Source organism: Myotis nattereri, assembly GCF_964212035.1.
Source record: "Myotis nattereri genome assembly, chromosome: 2".
In the NCBI taxonomy this organism is placed as follows: domain Eukaryota; kingdom Metazoa; phylum Chordata; class Mammalia; order Chiroptera; family Vespertilionidae; genus Myotis; species Myotis nattereri.
Window position 1 is genome coordinate 210,483,657 of NC_138076.1, and position 12,770 is coordinate 210,496,426.

Genomic DNA, 12,770 nt, shown 5'->3' on the forward strand with positions numbered 1-12,770 from the left:
ATTGATGTATAAATGGTCCTAATATTCTTTTTTATCATTTCTTTAAAATTAAGAATTTCTTAAAAAGCAAACATGTCTGTAGTTATTTCTCTGTTCTCTCTTTTATTTGCATATCCTCTGTTTTTGTCAGCCTTGCTAGCAGTTGGTCTATCTTGTGTAGTCTTGTTAGAAAGTCAGTTTTTTATGTGATGTTTCTAAAATAACTTACAGCTGCCGCATCTTTGTGAACCAGTGTGATGCAGTGAAATGGTTGAGTGCAAATGAAGACCCGAGTTCAAACCCCTGCTCTGCTACACGCTGTGTGGCCTGGGGCACATTTCTTTGCCCCTTTGCATTCACATCCTCATCTGTAGAAGGGGGATTCCAATCCTCCTCATTGTGAGGATCATATTAGAAAAGTGACCTAAAGCACCTGGAACAGTGTGGGGCCCATTCTAAGTGCTCGGTGCATGTTAATCCCTGTCTCCAGGGCCTTTCTGCTGTGCTGTTTGCCTGAAATGCCCGCCTGCTAGGCACCTGCTGGCCCAGGTGGCACCTGTGTGCAGATTAGAAGAGCTGTCCCTTCCTCAGGCAGGCACAGCTCCCACGCACCCCCGGCCCAGTGCCCATGCAGTGCACAACCTGCATGCCCAGGCCTGGCCGCCCTGCCCCCTGCCCTGCTCTGTGTCCCTCTGCGCATTTCTCATGGTGCCCCCGGCCGCCCGTTCTTCAGGTTCCGGCTTCCTCACTGAAGTCTTTCTTGTTCTCCCCTGGCTGAGAGTCATCAGTCTCTTTCCTTCCTTCAGCCCCTGGCCCCCACCCTGAATTCACATCACATCTCATCTCTGCATCTCTTCAGGCTTTTATTCCATCTTACCTTATGTCTCAGTTCTTTTGTGCAAATGTCTTATCATTCCTCCCGGATTAATCCCTTGAAGTTAGGGATTAGAGCTTATTTGTCGTTAGATCCTCCCTCTGCCCGGGCAGCTCAGTAAATGTTACTTGTATACGTGATTGGGTGTTAAATGCAGGAGCTAAGAAGAGCCTTAAATAACATTGTGTAAATGGTGTTGGGGGTGGGGTTCTTTAGAGACAGGAGTCGTGGCAGTGCACACGTGTGAAGGTGATGACAGAAACGATGGTGATGGTGTGGGGGGTACCACTTACTGGGCTTCCCATGTGCGGGCACTGTGTTAAGTGCTTCCACAGTCTCTCAGCCCTCCCGACAGCCCTTTGAGGAGGTGTTACTCTTAGCTCCGTTTTGCTGCCGAGGAAACCAGGGCTCTGACGAGTCAGCAGTGAGTTGGGACCCAGGTCTGGTCTGCCTGACTTGACCGGCAGGTGCCCTCATCCACACAACCACTACCATTTATTGAAGGCTCACTCCATTCCAGGCAGTGTGTTTGATGCTTCCCAGACCTTATCTGTCATCCTACTGGCGAAAGTATGTACAGGATACCTCTACTTTGCAGATAAGGAGGCTCATCAAGATTAAGTGACTTGCCTAAGGTCACATAACAGGAAAGGTCACATAGCCAGATCTCTCTGACCCCAAAGCATGCTCTTCCTTCTGCATCATGTGCTCGGTGCTTGGAGCCAACAAGAAAACCCTTGCACTGGAGCTGGGGCGGGGGCAGAGGGGTGGGGGGAAGAAAATAGAGGAAGCTGAGGTCAGAAAAGCATGCCTCAGGCTGCAGAAGGCCTGGCCTGCCAGCACAGCTCATCAGGACTGACTTGGAAATCAAGGGTCCTCGGCAGTGACCTCGCTTTGAGGATGGAGTGGGATGGTCTGCAGGCCACGCTCACTGGAGCTCTGCCCAGATCAGCCCATAGGGAAGTGCAGGGCTTTCCCCTTAGCTTGGCCCTTAGGGAAGCTGCAGGGAGATCGGAGCACCTGCGGAGAAAGCCGTGTTGGCGCAGATCTGCGGCTGGTGGAAATGAGCCCATTCCTTGCCTCTCGATGATCACATCTTCTGAGCCTGCTTGTCTCCACGGGGACCACGAGCAGCTATCCTCAGCCTCCCCATTCTCGCCCATATGGCTTCTGCAGAGCGGCTGGGAAATCCTTACGGGGGAGAGGTTTGTCAGGGATGGCCTGCACCCTCGGGGGTTTCCCAGAGCAGAGGGCCCAGGTGTGCTCAGACATGGGTGAGGAAGTAGAGCACCCAGGAGAGGTACCGATGGAGTTTTTGACTGTTGGCCACCAGGAACTCCAGGTCCAGCTGGTCCTCTCTGGGCCCAGGTGTGTCTCTGCAGGTGTGTAGTCGCCATGTGCCTCACCAGTGCCCTTCCCGATCCAGGTCATTGCTATGGTCATGGACCTCTTCACCGATGGCGACATCTTCCAAGACATTGTGGACGCTGCCTCTAGGCGCCACGTCCCCGTGTACATCATCCTGGATGAGTCGGGCGTGAAGTATTTCCTGGAGATGTGTCAGGGCCTGGAGCTCACGGACTACCGTATTCGGGTGAGTTGCACCACTGTGGGCCGGCCATGTGAGGACCAGAAATTGAGACAGAGATGGCCTCTGCCCCTTTCTCCGCCTCTTCTCCAGTTCAGGGGCTCAGATGAACATCAAGATCTCAATCCCTTCTGTCTAAAACCTGATCTCGTGAACCGATAACCCTAAAAGTACACGCCAAGCTTAAATTATATCACAAGACTGCTGAGGCGAAGGAGGCAGCTCTGGCCCAGATCTGGGGTGCTCAGCCCATAGTCCAAGGTCAAAGCTAGGGCCGTGGTTCTCTTCTGGGGAGGTTTGGGCACCGGCAGGAACCACCCTGAGCTTATCCACACCCAAAGCAAGATTTGCTGACTACTTCCCGCTGTCTAGTTGGGGTTCCCCTGGAAGGCCGTTGGGAGCAGAGCTGAGTACAGACAGGAGCCAGCAGGCAGGTCCCGTGGACGAGAGAGCTCCTCCTCTGCCCCAGCTCAGAGGCTTGCAGGCCCCAACCTGAGTGACACTGTCTTTCTTTTCTTCTCCACAGAACATCCGTGTCCGCTCAGTGACGGGCGTTGGCTTCTACATGCCCCTGGGGAAGATCAAAGGGACCCTGTCATCAAAGTTCTTAATGGTAGATGGTAACAAAGTAGCCACGGGATCTTACAGGTCAGAGAAGGGCCCGGGAGGCCTTTATTCCTCCTAATAAATGTTCATACTCAGGAATGGGCGGGGCTGGAGCCTCCATGGTCCTGGGTTTAAGAGGTATTGTCTGATCCGATGGCAAAAAATAGCCTCCTGGCTCGTCCTTTCCCTCAAACTTTGTGGCTACCGGATTATTCCAGAAAGAGGGCCAGCTCTTCCTGGACATTAAGCACCGCCTGCTTTTCATGGTCCACAGCCAATGGCTGCATTGTGAGGCTCGTTTTTTAGGCGGGACAAGCAGGAAGCAGAATGGATCCGATCTGGGAAAGAAATGTGAGGGTGTGGCCTGGAAGGAATGTCCCCTGAATTCTGAGGCTGAAGTAAATCACCAGGAACATGAGACTAGCTAGATCTGTGCAAGGGTCTGCCCTCCACGTGAATGAAAATCTAGGTGCCCAAAAGAAACCTGGGCACCGAAGCCAGTAATAAATGACCTACGTCCTCTTGCACAGTTAGAGCAGGGGGTTCGCAGACACTCGGTGCGGAGGAGATTCACAGGAGAACCAACAAGGAGTGGAATGACATTAAGAACAGCAGCAGCTCCAGTGACCACTTACTAAATGTGTGCGTTGTGGCAGCCACTGCGCTAGTGTAGCCACGTTCCCTCACTCGAGCCTCGCAGCAGCTCTGTGACGGTGCACCCTGTGAGCCCCATTGTACAAAGGCGCACAGGGTAGAAACCAGGACTGAATCCAGGCCCGACTGGCACCCACTCCCTGCTTTCTGCACTGGAGGCCCAGACCTGGGGGAAAGGGAGACTTGGGTCCGGGGAGGGACAGGTCCCAGCGAGAAGGCTGGGCGGTGCCTTCCCCGGGGCAGCCGGGCATCAGCCTCAGTGGTCGATCAGGCTGGGGCGGGCGCAGCCGGCTGTGGAGATGGGCCTGCTTGGCAGGGGGCCAGGTCACTGGCCTGGGCACATGTGTCTTGCTTTTCCGTCCCTACATTCCCAGGTTCACCTGGAGTTCCTCTTACGTGGACAGGAACCTCCTCCTCCTCCTGACGGGGCAGAACGTGGAGCCCTTCGACGTGGAGTTCCGGGAACTGTACGCCATCTCCGAGGAGGTGAACTTGTACCAGCAGCTGAGCCTGGCAGGAGGTGCAGGCATATTCGGCCCTTACTACTCCACGGTGGCTCGCAAGCTCATCAACCCCAAGTACGCCCTGGTGTCCGGGAGCCGCCACCCGCCGGGGGAGATGATGCGCTGGGCTGCCCGGCAGCAGCGGGAGACTGGCGGCAACCCAGAGGGGCAGGAAGAGGGCAGCGGAGGCAGCGAGTCAGCCCAGCGCCTGGAGAACTTCCTGAATGACCTGGTCACGCTGGAGCAGGTGCTGCCCGCCGTGGAGCCCGTGCCCTCGGGAGAGCTGAGTCGGAAGCCTGGCAGGCTGGTCTCTCCCCGAGAGGCTCTGGCCCAAAATGGCAAGGGAGAAGCGCTCAACGGCGAGGCCGCCCAGGCCAAGGAGGGCAAGCGCTTGAACTCCAGGTTCTTCAGCCGCCGGGCCAAGCGGCCTGCAGCGCCCAACGGCATGGCCAGCGCCCTCTCCACGGAGAACTTCGCGGAAGTGGAGTTCAAGGGGAAGAGGACCAACGAGGGCTCCGGTGCCAACGCCTCAGGTGAGCCCCCCGTCCGGCCCCCAGCCCCCCGGCCTCAGGCCCGTCTTGGGGAGCAGAGCCTTGGACCCGCAGAAAGGCAGCGTGCTGGCTGGAGAGCGCCCTGCCGGTCTGGGTCAGGCAGTCCCTTCCCACTCTGCCCTTGCTTCCATCCAGCCCAGTGATGGCGAACCTATGACACGCGTGTCAGAGGTGACACGCGAACTCATTTTTTTGGTTGATTTTTCTTTGTTAAATGGCATTTAAATATATAAAATAAATATCAAAAATAGAAGTCTTTGTTTTACTGTGGTTGCAAATATCAAAAAATTCCTATATGTGACACGGCACCAGAGTTAAGTTAGGGTTTTTCAAAATGCTGACACGCCGAGCTCAAAAGGTTCGCCATCACTGCTCTAGCTCATGGGCTGGGCCGGCCACTGCGGGTCTGAGCTTCCGTTTCCTCTTCTCTGAAAGGGAGGACGCGCTTGCCTTGCCCAGCTGTTCTGAGGCTACAAGGTGCGCAGAACAGTGCCGGGCGTGGGGGAGTCTGAGAAAGCTTCTCCTCTGTAGATGAAGCCACAGAGGCACAGCGCAGCGGAGTGGCAGGGCTAAGGCCACTAGCAAAGCTGGTTCCTTGTCATCAGGATCTAACCTGGACAAACACACCCCGCCCTCACCGGCGCCCCACCCGCGCCCTAACCCCCTTTCCTCATTCTGCTAGAAAGTGGTTGGACGGGGCTCCTCCCCTGTGCTTATCTGATAAGCGGTGTTTGCCGGCTGCTTACCTCCGGGAGAGATTGTTCCTGATGGTGATATCCTCCTGGCTGTCTCCCTGGGATCCCCTAGCAAGTCCAACTCAAAGGCTAACATGGGCCAGATAAACAAGGTTTAAGTGTATGAGGGCTGCAAAAGAACAAAAGCTTCAATTCTCATAGGAACATAGGTTTATTTTGATAGAGACATGCTGAATACAAAGGGTGGAAATAAATGAGTCATCGTTAACATAAAATAATAGAATGTTTTCTTAAAAATTAATATTTTTTCTGCACATTAACTTAGCAAACACTGAATAACTGTACACATCAATAAGCATAACGCGCCTTGGCTGGCTTGGCTCAGTGGATAGAGCATCAGCCTGCGGATTAAAGGGTCCCAGGTTCGATTCCGGCCAAGGGCACATGCCTGGGTTGCAGGCTTGATCCCCAGTGGGGGGCATGTAGGAGGCAGCCAATCAATGATTCTCTCTCATCATTGATGTTTCTATCTCTCCTCCCTTCTTCTCTGAAATCAATAAAGAAAAAAAAATATATATATATATATTTTTTTTTTTTTTTTAAAAAGCGTAACGCAAGTAAACCTACTTTCCTTGTTCTCCGGAAGCAAAACATTTCCTGTTGCACACACCAAAAAGTCAGTACAAGACTAATGACATGGCAAATCGGCTGCGCTAAAATATTCGCTGCTAGTATTAGTGGAGAGAAATGGTGCGCCTGCGCGTAAGGGGTGTAAGGGAAATGAATGCAACACAATTATAGTAACCAGTCATTAGCGAACGTTGTAGTTCGTTATTAATAATTATGTATAACAGGATATTGTAAACATTAAGTTATGAAATTTTTATTAAAACATTTCTTACATGCCGTTATATTGGCTGGGCCGCAAACATATTCGTTGTGGACTGCATGGGGCCCGTGGGTTTGACATGCTTGCCCTAGAGGACCTGGTCTTTATCGTTTCCTCTGGAGCAGTTTCCAGTGTGGCCTTTGCAGAGGCCGGTGGTGACGGCCAGGGCTGCTGCTGGTGCCTTTTCTCGTGTCAGCATCTCGGAGTCAAAAAGGTTGCCATGTGGGGCTTTCTCCCTCTGTGGCTCTGGGGCCTTGCAGCAGTGACTGGCTCCTGGCCTGCCAGGGAGTGACGACGGTAGGGCCTGAGGCCTGGCCCTGGGCAGGCTGAGCACGCTCAGGACCCCTGCATCGCCCACAGCCTCAGCTTTGACCTGATAGTGAGTGGCCTGATTGCAAGGCTCTCCCCCTCCGCTCATCCCACAGCCCTGCTACAGAGCCTGACATGCTCTGCTCTTAACGTGAGGCCAGGCCTGGAGTCTCGGTGAATTGGGGCCCAGCGGGAGCACCAGTGCTTCACCACTGTTGGCCAGGAAGCATTTATTGAGCACCTCTGTGTGCTAGGTCCTTCCCTGGGTGCTTTCTCTCTCACTTGGCCCCACAATAACCTGGAAGCTTGGAGAGGCGACTTCAGTAGTCCCTAGGCACAGTGGGACTGGGGCCAGGACTCACACCCAGGCCAGGACTCATGTTCTGCCGGGTGGGGGGGGGGGGGGATGGCGGGTGACTAGCCTAGTCCCATTTTCCCAGGGCTCCCTGGTTCCCCCAACACCAGATGCTGTGGCTGCTTTGCACCTCTTGTTTGGAGGCACGGTTGCCATGGTGAACACCTGGCAGGGAAGGGAGGAGGAGGGGTGAGCCCAACAACATAAGGGGCCATTTCCCAAGTCCTGATGGAGGTGAAGTGGACGCTTTCTCTTCCTTCAGCCCCTCACCCTGAGGTGCTGTTTCCATAGAAACGAAAGGCCCATTGTCTTGTCCCTCCTTGCTGCCTTTCCCAAGCCTCTCAGCATCGGGTTCCCTGCTTAAATGCCTTGGGCAGTCTTTGCTCAGTCACACCACTCACAGGGTGCCCAGCAGCCAGCCAAGCAGCCCTGGACTGTGCCCTGGGGAAGCGCCTCTCCCAGAGAGGGCGCGACACCCAAAGAGATGGTGAGAGAGAGAACAGCAAACTCGAGAGTACAAAAAGGGGTGCCCAGCAAGATCATCCTATTCCTCCCTGTTCTTTAGAAGGAACATAGAGTGGCCTCGTCCAGCACAGCCTCTGCCCACCTGGGTGGGCATCCAGTACCTGAGAGCCTGAAATTCAAGTCCCTAATGAGACTTCTTCTCTCCCTGCTGCTTTCCTCCTCAAAGTCCAGGCTGTCTGAGTGCCTCTGCTCAGTCACTAGGAAGCTGGGTCTCTAGGGCTCTGTGCCAGAGGGTCAGGCTCCTGGCAGCACGGAGACCCCAAGGTCAGCACCAGTAACCCTGGTGCACTCGGCACTGTCAGCCGCTACCTTAGGGCCCCATCCCGGGCAAGGCTCCTTGTCCTGCAGTGAACATTCCGGCCATCATCACAACACCCAGCCAACGACCTCAGCTCCCGCCGCCACTCCCTTGCTCCCCACCCTCTGGACATACCCTTTCACCTCCCGGGGCCATTTCCTGGTCAAGAAGAGAAGGGGGTGAGCCGGGGAGGGATTCCAAGGTCCCTTTGAGCTCTGATTCTGACTGTCCTTCCTGTCTCTGCTGCCCTCGTCTCATGGGAGAGCTGGGCTGATGACAAGGTGGGAGAAAGAGAGAGAAATAGAAACGCCAAGTGCTGGCAGCCTGTGAAATTGATGCAGACCCAAGTGCGGGCCTTGGGAGAACCTTCAGAAACCCCTTCCTTTAGGGCTGACGTTCAGCAGGGGGCCACCTGGTGGTTTGAAGGCTCACAGCTCCCTCTACTGGCGAAGCTGAGCACCTTTTCCTTCTGGTTTTTCTCTTGGCTGAGACCTTGCTCCTGCTCCAAGTGCGCTCAGCGCCTTTGCCCAGAGTCCACAATTCAGGGTCCTTCCTGAGGACCCTGGGTCCTGGCCCCAGCTGGTGTTTGGAAACTGCAGTGTCGTGTTATAAGCCTGGGCATCGTTACCGCGGAGGCCCCGGTCACACCGCACAGATGAAGGGAGCGGAGGGAGCCTCCTTCAAGGAACTGCTCCCCCTAGAGAGGAGGCAGGATCCTTATTCTCACTGGCAGATGCCACAGTCCTCCCGCCTTCTGGTTTCTCTTGGGCCTCGGCAGGGCTTTGTCGCCATCCAGGTGGTGAGGTGAGTGAGGAGGGCACATATGGCCCCATCTATTGAGCCATTCGTTTTTGTGTGTGTTTTGGTGGGTTGTTGTTTTTTTATCCTCACGTGACGTAGAGCAAGGAAGAGAGAGAAATATCAATGTGAGAGAGAAACATTGATTGGTTGCCTCCTGCACACTCCCTGACCAGGGATCAAACCTACAACCTAAGTATGTGCCCTGACTGGGAATCAAACCTGCAACCTGTTGGTGTATGGGACCATGCTCCAACCAACTGAGCCACCTGGCCAGAGCTGCCTGATCATTCACTTAATGCATTAACAAATGTGCGTCTCTGCAAAGTCCGCTCCGTGCCAGGCGTTGTTCTAAGCTCCTGGTGCAGCCATGAACAAAACAAGCGAAGTCCCCACTCTTATAGAGTGAGTGCCATACTGCAGAGAGAGGGCGGGGAGGCACTGATCCTCTTATAACGGGCGAGGGGAAGGCCTCTGGCACAGGGACATTTGAGCAGAGACTTGAATGGAGGGAGGGAGAGAGCCAGGTGGACATCCAGGGGAAGAATCTTTCAGAAAAGGGGGATGTGGAGCCCTGAAACCTGAAGGAAGGTGAAGCCTCTTGTCCTTGTCCTGCTGCCCATATCCATGTCCCCTCCTACCCCTCACCCTCCCCCAGGCTGTGTCCCTCCCCCACCCCGTCCTGCCCTGACTTCATGCTGCCTCCTCCCACTTCCCACCCCAATTTCATTCTCACTCAGTATGACCTCCCTTTGAAGTTTGACTTTCTCTCATCAGCCTCCTCCGGGCATCCATGCCACCGATTCTCTATTTAAAACACACACACACACACACACACACACACACACACACACGCACAAACCTTGGGCTGTTCATGATTCTTCCCTATTAATCTGAGCAGGTCTGATTCGCCTCGGAGTCTTGCCGAGCACCGGCATGCTGTGGGCTCCCCACCCCTGTGCGCTGAGGGAACGATGGAACATGAAGAATTTCCCCTCAAACGGTTTCTCTGTCAGAGGCATGAAAATGAATTCTGAGTATAGAGGGTCTCCCCAGGCTCTCATCCAGCCGCATGGCCTGAGCGTGAGGGTGGGGGTTCCTGCCTCTCCGGGGGCAGCTGGGGCGCGTGCAGGCTCCTCTGACGCCCCTGCCCGTCCCACTCCCAACCGGGCTTGTTTCCCTTACCTGCCTCCACCATGCTGCTGCCCCCGGGCCGGACCTTGGCATCTGCTCAGGGGGCCAAGCAAACGAAAGGAGCCCCGAGGAGGAGAAGTGGGGACGGACGTGTCCAGGGCAGCAGCGAGGGGGCTGTGGGGTGGCTTGATGTGGTCCCTCCAGAGCCGCACCAGCGGCGGCCTTAGCCCCGCCCCCACCCCCACCCCCAGGAAGATGACCATCCTCCTTGACCCTGGGACCCTTGGGAAGGGAAGGGACACAGTCATGGGGCCCCTCCCACCGCCTCCAAGCTCTGTATGCTGACAGCACAGTCTCCGAGGAGCTCAGCTGGCCTTGTCTTACCTCCCAAGGAGGGTTGATGGAGCAGGGTGGCGGAGGGAGGGACCCCACTCGGCCTGTCCAGGTCTCTCTTGGCCCAGGGAGGAGGCGGCCACCGCCTTCATTAAATTCACCGCTGAAGTGAGATGGGAAGGCTGTGTGAGCAGCAGGGAGAGGACCCGCCCCTTGCAGTGTGGAAAGGAGCTGGCAGGAAATCGCTGGGCAGCCTCCACCTGGGAGGCAGACAGTCAGCCCCCAAGGAGGGCGTGGATCCAGCGGCCAGCACCTCGAAGGCAGGCCAGGAGCCTGCCAGTGTCTGCCTTGTAGCGTCAGAGCAGGCTTCCCACCAAAGGAGCCTCGGGCCTCTGCTAGGGATTATGCAGGAGGGGACCCGCGCTTCTCTAGCCTGGAGGAGCACAGCTGCCTTCCCCCTCCTTTCAGCTGAACGTGTTCTCTCCGTCCATTCAAACCGCCTCCCTAAGCACGTGGTCCCTGCCACAGGGCCTGGCTCTCGTCAGCCTCCCCACCTTGTGAGGCACAAGCTTGTCCTCTTCCAACCTCGGCAGCCTGCATGGCGGAGGGAGCCCAGCCTGGATTTGGAAAATCGGGTTCTGGAGCCGACGGGCTTTGGGAGCGGGTGGCCCCGCTGCCCTCCGTTGTAAGACAGGGCTGACGGTCCCTTCTCAGAGCGTGGCTGCCCGTGAGGATCACCTGCGAGAATGGCTGGTTATGCTTTGTGGCCTATGAGGCTGCATCCGGTATTAGCTACAGGTGAACCGCCTCCTAACGAGACTTTCAGTCATTGACTGTAGTTGTTGGTTTGGGGTCTACATCCTTCCCCCTGTCCCCCTGAGATCAGAAGAAAGCAGATCCCTCGATGGCCCAGCCAGGGGCGGTCTTGCCGAGGCTGCGACGCCAGGGAGCTTCTTCTGCTTCCCTGGGGCCCGACTGACCTGCTTCCAGGTCAGCAGTTTGGGGGGGAGACAGTGACCCAGCCCCAAACTTGAGGTGTGGGCGGTGCACACAGGAGAGGAGCTGGAGGCAAGTCCACTGAGCCCTTCACTCACAACCTTTCCTGTCTGCGCCCCTTCTCTCTGCAGGTAAATCAAGTCCCAGTCCTGCCAAGTCCAGCAATTGCGTGATTTCCTGAGCCTCGGGCCAGGGGTGGGCAGGACCTGGATGCCCCGCTGCCCCGTTTCATGGAGAACACAGGTCAAACCCTGCACCAGTTTGCACATCAGACCCTACTGCCCCCCGCCCAGCAGCCTCCATCCTGGCCTCGGGGACCCTGCCTCCCAGACATGAGGATCTGCCGCGTCTCAAGGCAGCCACGCGCCTCCACAAGACTCTCGGTGTCTGGGCAGGGCTCGCTCTCCCTTGTTTACATGAAGTGGAAGCTTGACTAGTGTCCTCTCTCCTTTACGCCCGACACCCTCCCTTCACGGGGCCAGCCTCGCCCTGCAGGGCCCCAGATGGGGTGAGCCCTTATCTTTCTACCTGAATGTGGTAGGGTCTCCCGGGCGGCCCCAGCCCCCCGATTTCTCCTTTCCTGGGCTTCTTGGTGCTTCTGGTCCCCCCAGCAGGTCTGATGGGATAAAAGGGAAGAAGACGGGCCTCTGAACTGAAGGTAGAGGATACTAGGTCAGCTGGGACCCCGGCGACTGTGGCCTTCTGGGCGGTCCCTGCAGGCGCCCGCACTAGACTCTGAATGGCGTGAGGATAAGACCGCCCACGGGAGCCGGTGGCAGATGTGGGTGCTGAGGGCCCTTTCCCTCACTCAGCCCGTCTTGGAGCTCTCAGCCCCGAGGGGTCCAGACCTCCTCGGCTATGGCCTACTGTAAACCATGACCGTTCTTATAGTGCCTTTACCTGGGGCTACTCCCTCCCCTCAATGTGCCTTGATTTGCAGCCCAAAGCAGGGAGCGAGCTTGGCCAAAAGGTAGATTCTGGTGGCCTGGGAGGCTGGGCAGGAGCGCAAGCCCTTTCCCCGCCCCTGAGATGGCCCTTCACCCCCTTCACCAGCCAGGACTTAGGTTCCTTGTCTAGTTACATTTCAGCCAAAGACCAGCCTTAGCCCCCTGCCAAAAGGCAGGCTGTGTGGGGCCCCCGGCCTCTCCAAAGGGCCTAATTACCCTGATGCCAGGCCAGCAGACCTGCCTAGAGTCACACTCTACCCTCACCCCACTGTGTGGCTGGGGGTCTGAGGAGAGAGTTTGCTAATGGACGCTGGAGAAATTGCCAAACTGTAAGCTCTGCGAGCAGCCCCCCACCCCCACCCTGGCAGGTGCTGGGGGTCAGAGCCAGCACTGTGAACCCTGAATGCACCAGGCCTCTCACTTCTGAACCAAACTCGTGCCCTGTGTCCTTCCTTCTGCCAAGCCCCGGGGCGCCAGCAGCACCGGAGGAGGGCCCAGATGTCTGTGCGGAGGCTGGTGTGAGGCCAGCCCGGCTGTGCCGCGGTGAGCAGATGTCCTGTGAGGAGCAGGAAGTGGCCAGCACAGCGCAGGCATGGAGAAGAACCGCGGGGAGGGCAGGGGGGTGCCGGGGGTGAGCCTGGGCCCCAGGCCTCTGTTCATCCTGAGGGCGGACCCCGACCCACCTCCCTGAGCTTCTGTGAGGATTAAACACTTTCTGGGAAGTGCTTTCTCACGC

General features: G+C 56.5%; 1 protein-coding gene across 1 annotated transcript in view; it reads left to right on the forward strand.

The window, feature by feature from the left end:
* The window catches only part of FAM83F (family with sequence similarity 83 member F), a gene marked incomplete at its 5' end in the record, with an annotated part of 32,474 nt that extends 19,704 nt beyond the window's left edge, over positions 1-12,770 (forward strand). The window contains 5 exons of the mRNA XM_081083201.1: positions 2,280-2,447; positions 2,968-3,089; positions 4,076-4,737; positions 11,219-11,595; positions 12,498-12,770. Coding sequence (XP_080939327.1) covers positions 2,280-2,447; positions 2,968-3,089; positions 4,076-4,737; positions 11,219-11,268 — 1,002 coding nt within the window. The 3' untranslated portion in view covers positions 11,269-11,595; positions 12,498-12,770. The remainder of the gene's footprint in view (positions 1-2,279; positions 2,448-2,967; positions 3,090-4,075; positions 4,738-11,218; positions 11,596-12,497) is intronic.